Source organism: Carcharhinus amblyrhynchos, chromosome 9 (genome assembly GCF_965287045.1).
Source record: "Carcharhinus amblyrhynchos chromosome 9, sCarAmb.v2.hapA, whole genome shotgun sequence".
NCBI classification, from domain to species: domain Eukaryota; kingdom Metazoa; phylum Chordata; class Chondrichthyes; order Carcharhiniformes; family Carcharhinidae; genus Carcharhinus; species Carcharhinus amblyrhynchos.
The window spans coordinates 101,823,181-101,844,866 of NC_137332.1; the positions used below are offsets into that span (position 1 = coordinate 101,823,181).

The 21,686-nt window shown below is 48.1% G+C and overlaps 1 protein-coding gene across 7 annotated transcripts in view; it reads right to left on the reverse strand.

Moving 5' to 3' along the window:
* LOC145348149 (ral guanine nucleotide dissociation stimulator-like) overlaps window positions 1–21,686 on the reverse strand; it is a 142,368-nt gene that overhangs the window by 31,553 nt on the left and 89,129 nt on the right. For all 7 annotated transcript variants that reach the window (XM_080196317.1, XM_080196318.1, XM_080196315.1 and 4 more), the window contains 4 exons: window positions 19,391–19,498; window positions 13,285–13,478; window positions 10,949–11,023; window positions 5,274–5,470 (listed from right to left, as the gene is read on the reverse strand). In XM_080196317.1, the coding sequence (XP_080052443.1) occupies window positions 5,274–5,470; window positions 10,949–11,023; window positions 13,285–13,478; window positions 19,391–19,498 (574 nt within the window). The remainder of the gene's footprint in view (window positions 1–5,273; window positions 5,471–10,948; window positions 11,024–13,284; window positions 13,479–19,390; window positions 19,499–21,686) is intronic.

Sequence of the window (21,686 nt, forward strand, 5' to 3'; positions counted from 1 at the left end):
CCACTTTCTCCCATCGGGCAAAAAATATAAAAGTCTGAGGGCACATACCGACTCACTCAGAAACAGCTTCTTCCTGGCTGCCATCAGACTTTTGAATGGATCTACCTTGCATGAAGTTGATCTTTCTCTATATTCTAGCTATGACTGTAACACTATGGGTGAGATTCTCTGGCCTCCCAGCCACGTGTTTGTTGCCAGTAGGAGGTGACGTGTTGTTTGCCAGCGGTGGGATTCCCACTGACGTCACCCCACACAGGTGGGAAACCTGTGGGTGGGGGACCAGAGAATCCCACTGGCATGAGGTGGTCCACTTTGGTAGGAAGAATGGTAGGAAGGACTATTACTTACAGGGCGAAAAACTGCAGCAGGCGACGGTGCAGAGGGACCTCGGGGTCCTTGTGCATGAGTCGCAAAAACCCAGCTTGCAGGTGCAGCAGGTGGTCAGGAAGGCTAATGGGATGCTGGCCTTCATAGCGAGGGGGATTGAATATAAAAGTAGGGAGGTCTTGCTGCAGCTGTATAGGGCATTGGTGAGGCCGCAGCTGGAGTACTGTGTGCAGTTTTGGGCGCCGCACCTGCGCAAAGATATTTTGGCCTTGGAGGGAGTGCAGAGGAGGTTTAGTAGGCTGATACCGGAGTTGAGGGGGTTGAGCTATGAGGAGAGGCTGAATAAACTGGGCTTGTACTCGTTAGAGTTTAGAAGAATGAGAGGAGATCTCATTGAGACGTATAAGATGATGAATGGGATGGATAGGATAGAGGTGGAAAGACTCTTCCCGCTCAAAAAAGACAATAGGACTAGGGGGCACAGCCTCAAGATAAAAGGGGGGCGGTTTAGAACGGAGTTGAGGAGGAACTTCTTCACTCAAAGGGTGGTGAATCTCTGGAATTCTCTGCCCGTTGAAGTGGTGGAGGCTGCCTCGCTAAATATTTTTAAGACGCGGGTTGATGGGTTTTTGATAAGAGAGGGGATTAAGGGTTATGGGGAGAGGGCGGGAAAGTGGAACTGAGCAGCGACAGATCAGCCATGATCTTATTGAATGGTGGGGCAGGCTCGAAGGGCTGGATGGCCTACTCCTGCTCCTATTTCTTATGTTCTTATGTTCTTATGAATGGCTGAAGAATTCCAGCCTACATTCTGCACTCCCTCTTTTCTTTCTCCCCTATGTATTCAGTGAACGGTATGCTTTGTCTGTATAGTGCACAAGAAACAACACTTTTCGTTATATCCCAATACACGTGACAATAATAAATCAAATCAAATCCTCGAGGGTCTAAAGAAGAACACCAAACTTTTCAGGTGTGAAGTCTGGAAACACTTCTTCACATCACAGAAGTTTGGAACTCACATCTGAGTGCCGGGTCACTTTAACTTTTGTTCAGGGAAATGGGGCAGAGGCTGGCCTTATAGCATTACGGCACAGAGCAGCCACTCTCTTGTCAAGTGGTATAACAGGTTTCAGAGGGTAAATAGCCTCCTCTGCTTGCTATGTGCCCACGCTCTGATTTAACAGTGTTACTACCAAGGGCAATTTGGATCGATACTTGAAGGGGACAAGATTGCCAAGCTTTGAGGGGTGAGACTAAGGAGATAACTCTCTCAAAGAGCTGGCACACATATGATGGGCCTAGTGGCCTCCTTCTGCGTCTGTATTATTCTGATTTTATTCAAAAATCATAGACATAACTGGGAGCACACAACACGGAAACACCACTGAACACACACACACACACACACACACACACACACACACACACACACTCAAATATACAAACACACACACACAATGTGCACACACACATAACAGATACACACACAGACTGACATTCACACAGATACACACACACACACTCTCACAGACATAGACACAGACACACACACACATACATACACACTCAAAGACATACTCACAGACATACATGCTCACACATGCACTTGCCGCACACACACACACACACATACGACACAGACATATACACACACACAGACATACAAGCTCATACATGCACTTGCGCGCGCGCACACACACACACACACACACACACACACACACACACACACACACACACACACACACTGAGACATTAAAATGCAGGGTGGGGTGGTCACATTGGGAAAAATGATTGGGAAGCACTGCTCTAAAGGGCACCTGCACAGCTTCTCCAGTCTCCCTACACAGCTAAACCTCATGGAACTATTGAAGTAGATCTCCTCTCTCTCCAAAGCCTGAATATCCCTAGAACCACAGAATCCCTACAGTGAAGAAGAGACCATTCAGCCCACTGAGTCTGCACCAACTCTCTAAAAGAGCATCTTAACCAGGCCCACCCCCGCTTCAGAGTCTAATCCCACACATTTCCCATGGCTAATCCATCTAACCTACACATCTTGGGGCATTTAGCATCTACCTAATCACATCTTTGGAGTGCGAGAGGAAACTGGAGCACCCAGAAGAAAACCACACAGACATGGGGAGAACATGCAAACTCCACACAGTCATCCAAGACCAAAATCAAACCCGGGTCCTTGATGCTGTAAGTGGACACTTTGGCTGAATTCTCCAACGTCATACATCTTCCCACCACTATCAGCGAGAACGGGGAATGTGGAGCGCAGCTAAATTTACAGCAGCGGGACTGGAGAATCCCAGTCCCGGAGGAGGGCAGAGAATCCCAGCCCCGGAGGGGGGCGGAGAATCCCAGCCCCGGAGGAGGGGCAGAGAATCCCAGCCCCGGAGGAGGGCGGAGAATCCCAGCCCCGGAGGAGGGGCAGAGAATCCCAGCCCCGGAGGAGGGGCAGAGAATCCCACCCCGGAGGAGGGGCAGAGAATCCCAGCCCCGGAGGAGGGGCAGAGAATCCCACCCCGGAGGAGGGGCAGAGAATCCCACCCCGGAGGAGGGGCAGAGAATCCCACCCCGGAGGAGGGGCAGAGAATCCCAGCCCTGGAGGGGGGCAGAGAATCCCACCCCGGAGGAGGGGCAGAGAATCCCACCCCGGAGGAGGGGCAGAGAATCCCAGCCCTGGAGGAGGGGCAGAGAATCCCACTCCGGAGGAGGGGCAGAGAATCCCAGCCCCGGAGGGGGGGCAGAGAATCCCAGCCCCGGAGGGGGGCAGAGAATCCCAGCCCCGGAGGGGGGCAGAGAATCCCAGCCCCGGAGGAGGGGCAGAGAATCCCAGCCCCGGAGGAGGGGCAGAGAATCCCAGCCCGGGAGGAGGGCGGAGAATCCCAGCCCCGGAGGAGGGGCAGAGAATCCCAGCCCCGGAGGGGGGGCATAAAATCCCAGCCCTGGAGGGGGTCGGAGAATCCCAGCCCCGGAGGGGGTTGGAGAATCCCAGCCCCGGAGGGGGTCGGAGAATCCCAGCCCCGGAGGAGGGGCGGAGAATCCCAGTCAGCAATCCAGCTGAGTTCTAACCATTGGCTTATTACATTTTAGCATATATTCCTTACTTCTGTAGTCTATGGCTTTATTTAGAACACCAAAGATCCAATTTGCTTCTAACAGCTTTTGTCAACTTGTCCTGCCAGAGATATCAAATAGAAGCAGGAGTAGGCCATTGAGCCTGCTTCGCTATTGAATAAGATCATGGTTTGTGTTTCGGGTTACACGTTTCCCATCAAACCACGATAACCTTTGATCTCCTTGCGCATCAAGAATCTTATCTAACTCCATATTAAAAATATTCAGTGACCCCGTCGCCACCGCTTTCTGAGGCAGAGAGTTCCAAAGCCCCACAGCTTTCTGAGAGAAAACACATTCTCCTCATCTCTGTCCTAAAAGGGTGACCCCAATTTCAAAACAATGCCCCCGAGTTCCAGACTCACTCATAAGAGGAAACATCCTTCACCTTGTCAAAACCATTCAAGATTTGATACTTCAAGTCAAGTCGCTCTCTCACTCTCCTAAGCTCCATGGAAACAAGCCCAAACTGTGCAACCTTTCCCCATAAAACAACTCGCTCATTCCAGGTATCAATCTAGGAAATCTCCTCTGAGCCCTCTCCAACACATTTATACCCTTCCTTAAATAAGGAGCCCAATGCTCCATATAGTATTTGACTGGCCTCACCAATGCCCTGTGTTACTGAAACATGACATATTTATTTTCATTGAATCATAGTGAATCATAGAAGCCCTGCAGTGCAGAGGAGGCCATCAAGTCTACAACAAACAATCCCACCCAGGCTTACCATATCCCCACAACCCCATGCATTTACTCTAGATAGTCCCCCAAAAATTAGGGGCAATTTAACATGGCTAATCCACCTAACTAAACCCACACACCTTTGGACTATGGGAAGAAACCGGAGCACCCAAAGGAAACCCATGCAGACATACAAACATACAAACTCCTCACAGACAGTGACATAATACGGGAATCGAATGCAGGTCCCTGGTCCTGTGAGGCAGCAGTCCTAACCACTGTGCCACCGTGCCACCAGCTTTACGTTGAAGTCCTCTCGTGATAAAGAATAGCATTACACTAGTCTTCATAATTACATGCCGTATCTGCATACTAACATTTTGTGACTCATGCAAAGTATCTTTAGAGTGGTAATCCCACAGTGCTGTTAGGGGGGGTAATCCCACAGTGCTGTTAGGGGGGGTAATCCCACAGTGCTGTTGGGGGTGGGGTAATCCCACAGTGTTGCGGGGGGGGGGGTAATCCCACAGTGCTGTTGGGGGTGGGTAATCCCACAGTGCTGTTGGGGGTGGGGTAATCCCACAGTGCTGTTGGGGGGGGGTAATCCCACAGTGCTGTTGGGGGTGGGGTAATCCCACAGTGCTGTTGGGGGGGTAATCCCACAGTGCTCTTGGGGGGGGTAATCCCACAGTGCTGTTGGGGGGGGGGTAATCCCACAGTGCTGTTAGGGGGGTAATCCCACAGTGCTGTTAGGGGGGGTAATCCCACAGTGCTGTTAGGGGGGTAATTCCACAGTGCTGTTAACAGGGGTAAACCCACAGTGCTGTTGGGGGGGTAATCCCACAGTGCTGTCGGGGGGGGTAATCCCACAGTGCTGTCGGGGGGGGTAATCCCACAGTGCTGTTAGGGGGGGTTAATCCCACATTATTGTTAGGAGGAATCCCACAAGATTTCATCCAGTGCTCATGAAGGGAAGTCCAATATAGTTGTAAATCAGAGCTGTGAATGGTTTAGATGGGAACCTGGCTGCGGGTGGCATTCCTACTGCCCTGGTTTCTCTGGGCGATGAAATATACGGCTTTGGGTTGCAGCGTGTGGAGGAGCAGAGGGGAAAGTAAAACAGGACGTACCGTTTCCGGGCACTTTGCCATCGCAGCCGGACAGCTTCTCATTCTGGGAGAGGAGATCGTCGACTCGACGTTCCAGATCCGAGCCCTGGCATTCCTGCTTTATGTAAAGTGTCAGGCGGTTCAGGCAGGCTTGATTCAGCCCCTGGAAATCTTCGGAATACTGCTCCAACCAGGTGGAAAACACGGAGGAGGCAGCGCTGGAATGCAAAGACAGAGCAGTCAGGAGAAAACTCACATTAGGCCCAGCACTCGAAGTGCGCAGTCTCGACGCAAAGGACTGTGCCAATAGTGAAGAATTACATTTATCCCAGTGAATGAAGCATTACACGTCACAGCGGAAGGGTGGATTTAAGTCTAAGTTCAAATGTATTTATTATTATCACAAGTAGGCTTACATTGACACTGCAATGAAGTTACTGTGAAAATCCCCTAGTCGCCACACTCCGGCACGTGTTCGAGTACACTGAGGGAGAATTTAGCACAGCCAATGCACCTAACCAGCATGTCTTTCGGACTGTAGGAGGAAACCCATGCAGTCACAGGGAGAATGTACAAACTCTGCACGGACAATAACCCAAGATGGGAATCGAACTCGGGTCCCTGGAGCTTTGAGGCAGCAGTGCTAACCGCTGTGCCACGTGCCCTAGGTTAGACGGTTGGCTGTAAGTTCTGTTAAGCACATCGTGGCTTTAAGAAAAAAAAAGACATCCAAAAGCTCTTCATAATCAATTTTCTTAGTATTTAGTTTGTGGGATGTGAGCATCACTGGCTAGGCCCGTATTTATTGCTCATCCCTAAATGCCTCTTGACAAGGTGATGATGAGCTGCCTTCTTTAACTGCTGCAATCCCCATGGTGTAGGTACACCCACGATGCTGTTAGGGAAGGAGTTCCAGGATTAAGTTAAGTCCTAATGATGGAGAGTCACTGCTGCAAAGTAGGAACCTGCAGCAGCCAATTTGTGGGCAGTAAGCTCCCGCAAACAACAATGAAGTAAGTGACAAGGTGATGTGTTTTTGTGATGTGGATTGAGGTGTTACATTCCAGGGAGCCAGATGCTGAAAGATAGTGGCGCTCAAAACATCTACTTACAAAGCAAAATGTTACAAGTGTGTGATAAAAATAAACTGCTGTGGATGCTGGAATCTGAATCCAAAAAGAGAAAATGCTGGAAAGTCTCAGCATCTGTAAAGAGAGAAAAAAGCTGATGTTTCGGGTCAAGATGACCGTTTGTCAAAGCAAAAAAAGCACAGAAAGTGGGAGATATTTATCCTGTTGGGTGAGGGAATGAAAGGTGAGTCACAGCCACAGAAACCAGGAGAAAGGCTGCTAATGGCAGTCCGTAGAGAGAACAGAAGGTGTGAATGGCCAAACGGCACAGAAGCTGAAATCAGACGGTAAACTGTGACAGATGAAGATGTGGGGGGAGGGGAGAGATGGGTGGGAGAGAGGTAAAGTTGAGAAAAAGAGGGAAAAGAGAAACAAAGGGAGCAAAAAGGTAGGAAAAGTAAGGGAATAAGATAGGAGGAAGGGGAGAAGAGAAATAAAGAAAGATACTTTCAATGCCGTTTAGTTTTGACAAAGGTTCATCTGGAGCGAAACGTCAGCTCCTTTCTCTCCTTCCAGAGGCTGCCAGACCTGCTGAGATTTTCCAACATTTTCCCTTTTGTTACAAGCATTCTAACTCCAGTTTCCTATTTTGGCTACAGCCAATTAAACTAACTCAAATGAACTTAGGGACAAATTAAGGGGACAGCCTCTTAAAGTAGTAAGAGGCTACTACTGGCTGAAACAAAAATCAAACCACAAAGGAAGCTTAAAACATGAAAGCAACAAGGCATTTAGGAGTCAAGAAGGCAACCCACTCCCCAGGTGCCCACTGGGCATGAAGACCTCGATGGTGGCAGGGGACGCTGCGTGCTTTCTCTCCAGGGACACCCAGCTGTGGATGTAGCCACGGTAAGGAGCAGGCAGTGGGGTCGGACGACCCCCTTGGTCATCTGCTGCCTGGAGATATTGATGGCAAGTCTGGCCTGGCCCGAGAGCAAGGTGGCAGAGTGCTTAGCACTACGGCCTCACAGCGCTAGGGACCCAGGTTCGACTCCGTCACTGTTTGTGTGGAAAGTAAGCTCCCACAAACAACAATGAAGTAAGTGACAAAGTGATGTGTTTTTGTGATGTGGATTGAGGTGTTACATTCTAGGAAGCCAGACGCTGAAGGATAGTGGCGCTCAAAACATTTATTTACAAAGCAAAATGTTACAAGCGTGCGATAAAAACAAATTGCTGCAGATGCTGGAATCTGAAACCAAAAAGAGAAAATCGTATGTTCTCGCCGTGTCTGTGTGGGTTTCCTCCGGGTGCTCCAGTTTCCTCCCACACTCCAAAAATGTGTGCTTAGGTGCATTGGCCATGCTAAATTGTCCCTTAGTGTCCAAAGATGTGTAGCTTAGGGTGACTAGGGGGTAAATATGTGGAGTTTGGGGAATAGGGCCTGGATAAGATCCTCTGTTGGAAAGTCAGTGCAGATTTGATGGGTCAAATGGCCTCCTTCTGCACTGTAGGGATCTCAAACAAAATTGTATTAAAAAGTTTTTTAAGAAACCGAAAACTGGGTGCAGTTTACATAGGCTGCACCTTAGTCCTTAATCACCCAATAAACTTTCACCCCCCTCGTTCATCACAACTCTCTGACTTAAAAACGTTCACAGGCTTCCACTGCTTTTTGGGGAAGAGTTCCAGATAGTCACAACATTCTAAGGGAACAGATTTCTCCTCATCTCCATCTTAAATGAGTGATCCCCTTATTTTTAAACAGCCCTTAATTCTAGATTCTCTGACTAAAGGAAACATCCTCCCCACATCCACCCTCAGGATCTTAAATCAAGTCCTCTCTTACTCTTCTAAACTCTAGTGGATAAAACCTAACCTCTCCAACCTTGCTCAGTCCGTCACTCAAACCAACCTCCAATCCATTGACTCTGTCTACAATTCCCACTGTCTCAGCAAAGCAGCCGGCATAATTCAGGACCCCACGCACCCCAGACATTCTCTCTTCCACCTTCTTCCGTCGGGAGAGATACAAGAGTCTGAGATCACTACCTACCAGCTCAAGAAGAACAGCTTCTTCCCTGTTGCCATCAGACATACCTTGCATTAAGTTGATTTTTCTCAATACCCTCGCTATGACTGTAGTGTTAAATTAAAAGCGGAGGCGTTTAGAGTAGATAAGAGTAGTGGGCGAGAATAGGATTGGGAGAGGTTTAAATGTCAACAAAGATTGACAAAGAAACTGATAAAGAAAGGTAGGAGAAACTATGAAGCTGGGCTAGCGCTTAATATAAAAAAGGATAGCAAGAGTTTTTATAAATATATAAAAAGGAAGAGGCTGGCTAGGGTGAACGTTGGTCCCTTAGAGGATGAGAAGGGGGACTGAGTGGTAGGGGATGGGGATATGGCTGAGGTCTTGAATAACTTTTTTGTTTCGGTCTTCACGGAGGAGGACGTGAATAATTTGCCGGGTGTTAGAGATGGAAAGGTGGTAGGACTGGAGGGTCTTAATGACATTACTGTTACTAGAGAGGCGGTGCTCGACAGACTGGAGGGGCTGATTGTGGACAAGTCGCCAGGACCGGATGGAATGCATCCGAGGGTTCTGAAAGAAATGGCGGAGATGATAGTGGATGCCTTGGTGGTTATTTTCCAGACATCACTGGATTCCGGGGAAGTGCCGGAAGATTGGAAAACAGCTAATGTTACGCCGTTGTTTAAGAAGGGTGCCAGGCAAAAGGCGGGGAATTATACGCCGGTTAGTTTAACGTCTGTTGTAGGTAAAATGTTAGAATCCGTCATCAAGGAGGAAATAGCAAGGCATCTTGAGGGGAATTGCTTGATAGAGCAGACGCAGCATGGTTTCGTTAAGGGGAAGTCATGTCTGACAAATTTACTGGAGTTCTATGAGGATGTGTCTAGGGCGGTGGATAGAGGAGAGCCGGTGGATGTGGTCTTTCTTGATTTTCAGAAGGCGTTTGACAAGGTACCTCACAAGAGGTTATTGCAGAAGGTCAGGGGACATGGAGTTGGGGGTAGGGTGTTAGCGTGGATAGAGGATTGGCTGTCAAATAGGAGACAGAGAGTGGGGGTCAATGGGTGCTATTCGGATTGGCGGTTGGTGACTAGTGGAGTGCCCCAGGGGTCGGTGCTGGGGCCTCAGCTATTTACCATTTATATAGATGATCTGGAGGAGGGAACCGAGTGTATGGTGTCGAAATTTGCTGATGACACCAAGATTGGTGGAACAGCAAATTGTGCGGAGGGTGTGGAGAGTCTGCAGAAGGATCTAGATAGGTTGGGCGAATGGGCCAGGAACTGGCAAATGGAATTTAATGTTGGCAAGTGCGAGGTGGTCCACTTTGGTAGGAATAATGGTAGGAAGGATTATTACTTACGTGGCGAAAAACTGCAGCAGGCGACGGTGCAGAGGGACCTCGGGGTCCTTGTGCATGAGTCGCAAAAACCCAGCTTGCAGGTGCAGCAGGTGGTCAGGAAGGCGAATGGGATGCTGGCCTTCATAGCGAGGGGGATTGAATATAAAAGTAGGGAGGTCTTGCTGCGGCTGTATAGGGCATTGGTGAGGCCGCAGCTGGAGTACTGTGTGCAGTTTTGGGCACCGTACTTACGCAAGGATATTTTGGCCTTGGAGGGAGTGCAGAGGAGGTTTACTAGGCTGATGCCGGAGTTGAGGGGATTGAGCTATGAGGAGAGGCTGAATAAACTAGGCTTGCACTCGTTAGAGTTTAGAAGAATGAGGGGAGATCTCATTGAGACATATAAGATGAAGAATGGGATGGATAGGATAGAGGTGGAGAGACTCTTCCCGCTCAGAAAGGACAGTAGGACTAAGGGGCACAGCCTCAAGATAAAGGGGAGGGCGGTTTAGAACGGAGTTGAGGAGGAACTCCTTCACTCAAAGGGTGGTGAATCTCTGGAATTCTCTGCCCGTTGAAGTGGTGGAGGCTACCTCGCTAAATATTTTTAAGACGCGGGTTGATGGGTTTTTGATAAGAGAGGGGATTAAGGGTTATGGGGAGAGGGCGGGAATGTGGAACTGAGCCACGACAGATCAGCCATGATCTTATTGAATGGCGGGGCAGGCTCGAAGGGCTAGATGGCCTACTCCTGCTCCTATTTCTTATGTTCTTATGTACTACATTCTGCACTCTCTCTGTTCCTTCTCTATGTACCGTATGTTTTGTCTGTATAGCATGCAAGAAACAACACTTTTCACTGCATATTGATACATGTGACAATAATAAATCAAATCAAATCACAAGACAAACTGCCTATTCCTGTTATTAGTCGAGTAAACATTCTCTGAACTGCTTCCACTGCAGTTATATCTTTTCTTAGATAAGAAGACAAATACCAGACATGATTTTGCAGATGTGGTCTCACCAATGTCCTGTACAACTGTAACATTTGTAACCACTTCCTCTCACAATTAAGAATAACCTTCTATTAGCTTTCTTCATATTTGTGTATCTGTATACCAGCCTTTTATGATTCCATCACAGGCTTTCTTTTTAGTGGTTATAAACTGGAAGAATTCTCATTGGTTAGGTGATAACGCATCCCCCAATAAACAGAACAGGCAATAGCTTGTGCAAGAAAGCTTACTGTCGAAGACGATCCCAGTCGTTTAGTGAGCAGGAATCTGACCTCTCCCCTATTTCTTGCTTGAGGTGCTCCAACCTGCAACAACACAAGTCAGGATGTATCAACCTAATTAGCAACTGGTCACCAATACCAATAGCAACTCACATTTATACAGCACCTTGAGACATCCAATACAGTGGCAGTGGTTAGCACTGCTGCCTCACAGCGCCAGGGATTTGGGTTCAATTCCCGGCACCATCTCTGTGGAGTCTGTATGTTCTCCCCGTGTCTGCATGGGTTTCCTCTGGGTGCTCTGGTTTCCTCCCACAGTCCAAAACATGTGCTGGTTAGGTGCATTGGCCATGCTAAATTCTCCCTCATTGTGCCCAAACAGGTGCTGGAGCGTGACAGCTAGTGGGCTTTCATAGTAACTTCATTGCAGTGTTAAGGTAAACCTATTTGCAACACTAATAAATAATCCTTAAACTTTAAGATAATGTACAGTGCCACTCATATGGCTTAACCAAGGATCTAACTGAGATTCCACCAGGCAAGTGGAGAGTACTCCATCACCCTTATGGCTTGCAGAGGGTGGACAGTCTTTGACTGCGTTTGAATTATGAATGAGAAATGAACTTCAATCTAATGTTCAGCATGTGGCTATTTATTTATTAGTGTCACAAGTAGGCTTACATTAACACTGCAATGAAACTACTGTGAAAATCCCCAAAGTGTCATCACACTTTGGTGCCTGTTTGGGTACACTGAGGGAGAATTTAGTATGGCCAATGCACCTAACCAGCACGTCTTTTGGACTGTGGAAGGAAACCGGAGCACCCGGAGGAAGGCCAGGGGAGAACGTGCAAACTCCACACAGACGGTGACCCAAGCTGGGAATCAAACCCGGGTCCCTGGTGCTGTGAGCCAGCAGTGCTAATTGCTGTGCTACCGTGCCACTATCAATGCCTGGATAAATATTACTGGCTGCACAATCGCTGGCACTGAGGTGGGACGCTACTAAAAGCAACATGAGCAAGCCAAATACAATGTTGCTGCTTGTAGTTCAAAGCCACTGAGATGAACGCTATGTTGTTGATACAACTGCTATGTCATCTCTTTGTTTTCTTGGTCATGTTGTTGGGATTGAGATACCAATGTAACCAATGCAGATGGAATGTCAGTGGTAGGAGTGGAATGGAATGGTTCACAAATGGTACCGATGTAACATCAACGATGGTGAGCCAATGGCAGGGATAAGATTAAACGCCAATAACCTTGAAGTAACAATAATGGTGTCGACACAACATAAACTGCATTAATTTTCAGGGCAATGCAATCATTAATTGGCAAAAGAAATACTCGGTGTGAGATCAGGAAGCTACGACGCAATGGGCGGGATCTTCTGGCCACGGGCGCCGCAAGATCGGAGAATCCTGTCCGAGGTCAATGGATCTTTGTATGGTTTGCCACCGCTGCCGCCCCTGCCCCCCCGTGTCCCTGCCCGCCCTCCCGCATTCCACACGCCCCACTCATCCCCTACCCCACCTCCCCCCTCCCCAGGTGTGATGGGAAAATTCCACCCAACAGGTTCTTCTGAACACAGAATTGTTACGGAGCAGAAGGAGGTCATTTGACTCTTCGACTGTCCAAACAAGCATCACCATTCCCTTGCCTTTTCCCCATTTCCCCGCGCATTATTTCTATTCAAATAATCATCAAAGGGGCAGCACAGTGGTTAGCACTGCTGCCTCAGAGTGTCAGGGACTCGGGTTCGATTCCCGGCTTGGGTCACTTGTCTGTGTGGAGTTTGCACATTCTCCCCGTCCCTGGCGCTGTGAGGCAGCAGTGCTAACTACTGTGCCACAGTGCCACCCACTGCTGCCTCGCAGTGCCAGGGACTCGGGATCAATTCCAGAGTTGGGTCACTGTCTGTGAGGAGTTTGCAGGTTCTCCCGGTGTCTGTGTGGGTTTCCTCTGGGTGCTCCAGTTTCCTCCCACAGTCCAAAGATGTGCGGGTTAGATTGACTGGCCATGCTAAATTGACCCCTAGTGTCACAGGGAGTAACAAGGTAAATACATGTAGTTACAGTGGTAGGCCTGGGTGGGATCGTTGTCAGTGCAGGCTCGATGGGCCGAATGGCCTCATTCTGCACTGTAGGGATGTATGAGTCTATGAATAGCAAGCTGCTGATGCTGGTGGGATCTTGCTGTGTGAAAGTTGGTTACCATATTTCCTACATTGCAACAGTGGACTACACTTCAAAAATACCACATTGGACGTCAGGCACTTTGGGATGTCCTGATCGTTTAAATGCGAGTCTTATTCTCTAGCTTATGAGTTCCCGATAGTCGCCTACCTGTCAAGCAGCAGTTCCAGGACCTCCTGGGTGGTGGTGAAGGCTCGGTAGGTAGCGAGGAAGACCGAGACGTAGGAGGGATCACCACAATCGAAGGCCTCGAGGAGGTGCTGCACGATCTTCTCGAGCGTTCCCACCTTGATGGAACGGGTCTTAACGGTTTCGCACGTGGTGCCAACCAGTTCGTTCTCCATCTGCAGGGCACAAATCATTACGTTGAGAGGCTAACTCGGACAGGGCGTGAACAGATAGGCAAGGGTGAACACTGAGGGGGCAACATGCTACTGTCGAAGCGATGGCAAGGGGCCTTCGGGACACCCACACTGTGCAGGACTGAGAGTATACCACATGTTGATGGAGGTGCTATATTTCAGACGTGACAACCCCAGTGCTGTGGGCTGTGCGGCTGTGATCAAGTCAGCACGACAAGTGCTCTAATAAAAGCAAATTACTGCGGATGCTGGAATCTGAAACCAAAAGAGAAATTGCCTGAAAATCTCAGCAGATCCGGCAGCATCTGTAAGGAGGGAAAAGAGCTGATGTTTCAAGTCCAGATGACCCTTTGTCAAACAGTTATCTGGACTAGAAACATCGTGACAACTGTTCTCTCCACCAGGGCCCAACTGATGAGATGGAAGACTGGAGGCCTGTGAAGGCCCGGCTGAACGGCGATGAGTGGTCATAGAAGATAGGAGCAGGAGGAGGCCACTTGGCCCTTTGAATCTACTCCACCATTCATCACAATCATGGCTGATCATCCAACTCAATAGCCTAATCCTGCTTTCTCCCCATAACCTTTAATCCCATTCGCCCCAAATGCCATCTCTTGAATACATTCAATGGGCAGAGCAGTGGCATTCTCTGCTATTCCTATAAGGGGCGGCACGGTGATTAGCACTGCTGCCTCAGAGTGCCAGGAACCCGAGTTCGATTCCCGGTTTCGGTCACTGTGTGGAGTTTGCACATTCTCCTCGTGTCTGTGTGGGTTTCCTCCGGGTGCTCCGGTTTCCTCCCACAGCCCAAAGATGTGCGGGATAGATGGATTGGCCATGCTAAATTGACTCTTAGTGTCAGGGAATTAGCTAGGGTAAATGCACGGAGTTATGGGGATGGGGCCTGGGTGGGATTGTTGTTGGTGTAGATTCAATGGGCCAAATGGTCTCCTTCTGCACAGTAGGATTCGATGATTCTAAATGGAGTTTAATCCTGAAAAGTGTGAGGTGATGCATTTTTGGATGACTAACAAGGTAAGGAAATACATAATGAATGATGGGATGGGGGCAGGATTAAACAGTTTGGGCATAAACTTACCGGAGTTTATAAGGATGAGAGGTGATCTGATTGGGGGATATAAAATTCTAAAAGGGATTGATAAAGCAAATGTAGATCAAATGTTTCCTCTCTTGGGGAAATTCAGAACAAGAAGCCATAGGTTCAGGTTGAGAGGCAGTAGATTTAAAACTGAGTTGAGGGGGAAATACTTCTCGCAGAGAGTGGTGAACTTGTGGAACTCGCTGCCCCCATAGCGCGATGGAGTCTGAATCGTTAAATGGCTTCAAGAAGGAGATAGATATATTTCTAATTTAAAAAATGGGTTAAAGGGATACGGGGAACCAGGTGGGGAGGTGGATTTGAAACCAGGGGGAGTTCAGCCATGATCTGACTGAATGGCAGAGCAGACTCGAATTCAGCAGACCTGAATTTGCCTATTTTTGCTCCTAATTCCTATGACGTACAGAGGGCCAGAGGGATCTGGAGTGGAACTTCAAAGATCCCTGAAGGCAGCAGGACAGGTGGATAAGGTGGTTCAGAAGGCAAAAGCAAAACACTGCGGAATGTGGAATCTGAAACAAAAAAGAGAACGCACTGGAAAATCTCAGCAGGTCTGACAGCATCCCTGGGGAGGGAACAGAGCTAACGTTTCAAGCCGGGATGACCCTTCATCAGAGTTCTATTTAAAATGGCTGCCCCGCAGTCAAAAATCATCCGTGGAACCACAGAAGCTGTTGAGTACAGAAGGAGGCCATTTGGCCCATCAAGGTTGCAAGAGCATCTTACCCAGCACCTGCCCCCAGATCCCTGACACTGTGAGGCAGCAGTATTAAGCAATGATTTTCATTTGATTTGATTTATTTCTGTCATGTGTCTTAGTATATAATGAAAAGTATTGTTTCTCGTACACCATATGGACAAAGCATACCGTTCATAGAGAAGGAAAGGAGAGAGTGCAGAATGTAGCATTATAGTCATAGCTGGGATATAGAGGAAGATCAACTTAGTGCCAGGTAGGTCCATTCAAAAATCCAGTGCAGCAGGGAAGGAGCTGTTCTTTGGCCACCATGCCACCCTTATCGACCTGAGTCTTGGAAAGAAAGACTTGCACTTATATCAATCCGCGCCAGATGTAAGAGCATCACAGAATCCCTATAGTGCAGAAGGAGGCCGTTCGGCCCATCGAGTTTGCACTGACCACAATCCCACCCAGGCCCTATTGCCATAACCTCATGCATTTACCCTAGCTCGTCCCTCTGACACTGAGGGGCAATTTAGCTTGGCCAAGCCACTGAACCCGCACATCTCCTCGGGGTTAAACTCTGCTGGCTTCTATCCTCAGTCACACCAATTCCCTTTTTCCACCTCCCCATGTTTACTGGCCTATGTTGGCTCTTCATGAAGCAAATCCTTGGTGAAGCAAATTAGATTAAAAAAATCTAACTGTCAAATCTCACCACTACTTGACCTCTCCCTATCTCTATCCACCTCCATTCACACAACCCTCCAAGATATGCGCACCACCACCCTGCTACACAACCCTCCCGCTGCACCCCACCTCCCTCCCTTCCACCCAACCCCCCCCCAACCCCTCCGCCCACCTCCCACCCTGATGAGTGCATCTCCAGCAATACTTGGGAAGCTTGACACCATCCAGGACAAAGAGGCTGCTTGATTGGCAGCCCTTCCACAAAGGGATTGGCATCCTTCTACCACCGACACAAAGTGGCAGTTCTGTGTCCCAGCCTTAAGGTGCAGGAACTCACCAAGGGTCCTTAGATAGCACCTTCCATACCTACGAACACCGCCATCTAGACGGACAAGTGCAGTAGATACCAAGGAACTCCACTACCTGGAGGTTCCCCTCCAAGTCACTCAACATCCTGACTTGGAAATATATCGGCATTCCTTCGCTGTAACTAGGCCAAAATCCAGGAACTCCCACCCTACCAGCACTGTGAATGTGCCTACACCTCAGGGACTGCAGTGATTCAAGACGGCAGCTCACCTTCATCTTCTCAAGACTCAATTAGGGGTGGGCAATAAATGCTGGCCGAGCCAACAATGGCCACATCTCAAAAAATTATTTTTTAAAAATCCTTTTTGTGGCCTAAGGTGCTGCTTTCAAGGCTTACATTAACACTGCAATGAGGTTACTGTGAAAATCTGCGAGTTGCCACATTCTGACTCCTGTTCGGGTACACTGAGGGAGAATTTAGCATGGCCAATACATCTAACCTGCACGTCTTTTGAACTGAGGGAGGAAACCAGAGCAAAACCACGCAGATACACGGGGACATGCAGACTCTGCGTAGACAGTGACCCAAGCCAGGAATTGAACACATTTCCCTAGCACTGTGAGACAGCAAGGTACTAGTGAGGCTAAATTTAGAATACTTTAATGGTCCCCTTATCTAAGGAAAGGTATATTATCACTGGAGGCAGCACAGAGGAGGTTTACAAGGATGATCCTGGGTACGGAGGGACACCCATATGAGGACAGATTAAACAGCTTCTGTCCGAACTCCTCGGAGTTCAGAAGAATGAGAGATGAAATGATTAAAACATGTAAGATTCTTAGTGGATTAGACCTGGTAAATATTGGGAGGACGTTTCCACTCATGGGAGAGTGTAGGACCAAGAGGCATAGTCGCAGAATAAGGAGATGCTCATTTAAGACGGATTTGAGGAAGAATTTATTTTCTCAAAGACTGGCGAATCTTTGGAATTTTTTTATCCCAGGAAGCTGCGGAGACCGAGTCCTTTAACATTTTCAAGGCTGAGTTTGATAGGTTTTTAATCAGTAGGGGAATTATGTATTATGGAGACAAGGTAGGAACGTGGGCTTAGCGAGTGTTAGATTAGCCATGATGTTATGAAGGGGTGGCACAGCGGTTAGCACTGCTGTCTTACAGCATCAGGGACCCGGGTTCAATGCTGGCCTCGGGTGACTGTCTATGCACATTCTCCCCACGTCTGTGTGGGTTATCTCCAGGTGCTCCGGTTTCCTCCCACAGTCTGAAGATGTGCAGGATAGGTAGATTGGCCATGCTAAAGTAGCAGGGTAAATACATGGAGTTACAGGGATAGGGTCAGGGTGGGACTGTTGTTGGTGCAGGCTTGATGGGCAGAATGGTCTTCTTCTGCACTGTAAGAATTCTATTCTATTTAGCAGCAGAGCGGGCTCAGAGGGCTGAATGGTCTCCCCTTGTCCTTGTTGTTTAGTCTTTTCTTTTCACTGCATCTTCTCTCAGAACAACTGCAGCTTCTCTGATCCAACTGCAGTTCCTCATCCCTCAGACCCGTCTAGCGAATTTTTTCCGCTGCCCCCTTCATGCCTCCCTGAAATGTGGTGCCAAGAACCAAGCACAATATCGCAGCAAAGATCGAACCAATGTTTCCTCAAGGCTATTCACAACTTAAAGAAAAGCAAAAACTTTGGATACTGGAAATCTGAAATAAGAAATAGAAGTGCACGTCGTCCTTTAGCTGTCATCTAACCAATGCTCTGCACAGTTTCAATATCACCCCCTTGCTTGTTTACTCAATGCCAAGACTGATAAAAGTAAGTGTCCCATACACCTTCTTAACTATCCTATTCACTTAGTCTGCTGCTTTCAGGGATCAGTGAATAAGATCCCGCTGAGCTTCCCAATGCCCTGACATTGATTAAATACTGCCTTGTATTTGAGGATATGTCAGAGTGATGAGACAAATTGAGGGGGGGGGGGTGGTGTAGAGCTGTGCAAAGCAGAACCACCAACACAAATCGTGAAAGTCGCGAATGTAGCCCAATCCATCAGGCAAACCAGCCTCCCATCCATTGACTCTGTCTACACTTCCCGCTGCCTCGAAAAAGCAGCCAGCATAATGAAGGACCCCATGCAGCCCGGACATTCTCTCTTCCACTTTCTTTCCTCGGGAAAAAGATACAAAAGTCTGAGGTCAAGTACCAAGAGCAGCTTCTTCCCTGCTGCTGTCAGACTTTTGAATGGATCTACCTCGCATTAAGTTAATCTTTCTCTACATCCTAGCTTTGACTGTAACACTACATTGTGCGCGCCTTTCTTTCTCTATGAACAGTATGTTTTGTTTGTATAGTGCGCAAGAAACAATACTTTTCACTGTGTGTTAATATATGTGACAATAATAAATCATATCAAAACCAGCTGGGCCAATTATTTTGCTGCTGCAGGTATTTCCAATGCAGCCTGATTGTGAAGGCCTCAGAGCCCTTTATTTCTGCCAAAGTGGGGGGGATGGCCTATGGCATTATCGCTCGACTATTAATCCGGAAACTCAGCTCATGATCTGGGGAGCCTGGTTCGAATCCTGTCATAGCAGATGGTGGAATTCAATTTCAAGAAGTAATCTGGAATTAAAAGTTTAATGATGACCATTGTCGCAAAAACCCACCAGGTTCACTAACGTCTCTTCGGGGAAGGAAATCTGCCGACCTTACCCAGTCTGGCCTACATGTGACTCCAGAGAGCAACTAGGAATGGGCAATAAATGCTGGCCAGCCAATAATAAATCAAATCCTTCTCCCCATGTACTCTATGAACAGTATGTATGTCCCATGAATGAATAAAACAAAAATTGATCGGCTGACCTTGCCCCCAGGGGTGAAATTTGGTTTGCCTAATGGGGGCACCAAGGTGCCAGCTCCATTCTGATTCTGGTTAATCTGTTTCACCGAACGGAGGTTACGGTGTCTCTGTTTCACACTGCCCTTGCCCAAAGGCAGACTGTTGACCTGTGTGGGCCGCAGGTGTCAACATCCTGTCCCCCCACCCCCCGCGGCTTCCCAAAGGTGAAACCTAACAGTCCTTACCCCCAGCCATTGCTGCCCTTTGCTCGCGGCCTGCTGGAGTTGCACTTGCCGCTGCGTCACCGAATAAACGGCCCCATCCACGGTCTCCTCGGTGAGGCACTGTGGGGACTGGGAGAGAAAAAAAAAAGAGATAAGTTACTCAATCACCAACAACAACATATTATAAAGCATCTTCAATCTAACGCCATACCCCCAGGGTGCTCCGCGGAAACATTGTTTTAAAAATACATGATACTGTACCACGTGGGGAGATACTTGATCAGCGGACCAGAAAGAGGTAGATTTGTAATTTGGAGATGTCTTAAAAGAGAGGTTGAGATGGAGAGGTTTTGGGAGGGAATTCCAGCGACTGGGGGCCCAGGTCGCTGAAGGCATGACCACCTAAGAAGCAGCGACTAAAACCAAGTATGACCATGAGGCCAAGATTGGAGGAGTGGAGGCACCTCTTTGGGGTTTTAGAAACTTAGAAAATAGGAGAAGGATCTGGGACATTCCGCCCTTCGAGCCTGCTCCGTTACTCAATATGATCATGGCTGATCCTCTATCGCAACTCTCCCCGTGCCCCTTGACACCTTTAGAGTCTAGAAATCTATCTATTTCCTTCTTAGACATATCCAGCGACTTGGCATCCCCAGCCTCACGTGGTAAAGAATTCCATAGGTTCCACAAGAAATTTCTCCTTATCTCAGACATAAATGGCCTACTCCTCTCCTCAGACTCTGGCCCTTTGTTCTAGATACCCTTGGCCAGAAGGAAGAACGTCCCTGCATCCAGTCTGCCTTTTCCTGTCAGAATTTTCCTCACAGCACCAGGGACCTGGGCTTGAGTCCCAGAGACGGTTACTCTCTGTGTGGAGTCTGCACATTCTCCTGTGACTGTGTGAGTTTCCTCCGGGTGTTCCGGTTTTCTCCCACAGTCTGAAAGACGTACTAGTTAGATGCACTGGCCATGCTAAATTCTCCCTCAGTGTACCCAAACAGGTGACAGAGAATAGCGACTCGGGGATTTTCACAGTAACTTCATTGTGGCGTTAATATAAGTCTGATGAGGATTCACCTAGACTTGTAAGATTTCTATTCTCTACCCACAGAAGCTGAGATTTTCCAGTATTTTCTGTTTTTGTTCAATATAAGCCTTCTCGTGACCCTAATAAATAAAAACTTCATACATCTCAGTGACATCCCCCCTTATTCTTCTAAACTCTAGTGGATGCAAGCCCAGTTGACCCAATCTGTCCTCATACAACAACCCTTTCATCCCAGTGATCAGTCTGATGAGCCTTCATTGCACTCCCTCTGAGGCAAGTATATCCTTTCTGAGAAAAGGAGAGCAAAACTACACACAATACTCCAGGCATGGTCTCACCGAGGCCCCATACAGCTGCAATGAGACATCCTTGCTCCTATACTCAAATCCCCTTGCAATGAGCACCAACACACCATTTGCCTTCCTAACTGTCTGCTATACCTGCATGCTTGCTTTCAGTGATTGGTGTACAAGGATGCTCAGGTACCTTTGGGAAATGTTGATGTACAATCTATCACCAATTAAATAATACTCTACCGTCTGCTTTTCCGACCAAAGTGGATGGCTTCACACCTCACAACGTTTAAAAAGTCTTCAGATGAGCTCTTGAAATGCCCTAGCATACAGGCCTATGCACCAAATACTGGAAAAATGGGATTAGAATGGATAGGTACTTGATGGCTGGAGTAGACACGATGGGCTGAAGGGCCTCTTTCTGTGCTGTGTGACTCTATGGCTCTTGTCCATAAGATATAGGAGCAAAATTAGGCCATTCAGCCCAGAGTCTGATCCATCATTCAATTGCATCTGATAAATTTCTCAACCCTATTTTCTCGCCTTTTTCCCATAACCTCGTATCAATCAGGAACCTATCAAAGCCTGCCTTACATTCAATGACCTTGCCTCTACAGCCTTCTGTGACAATGAATTATACAGATTCACCACCCTCTGGCTGAAGAACTTCCTCTTCATCTCAGTTTTAAAGGGTCGTCCCTTTACTTTGAGGTTGATCCCTTGGATCCTGGTCTCTCCTACGAATGGAAACATCTTCCCCATGCCCACTCTATCCAGGCCTTTCAGTATTCTGTAAGTTTCAATGGGGACCCCTCTCCCCTCCCTCCCCCAAACCTCATCCTTCTAAACTCCATCGAGTCCAGACCCAGAGTCCTCAAACTCTCCTCATACGTCAAGTCTTTCATTCCCGGGATTTTCGTGAACCTCCTCTGGACCCACTCCAAGGGCAGCGTATCCTTCCTTAGGTACAGGGCCC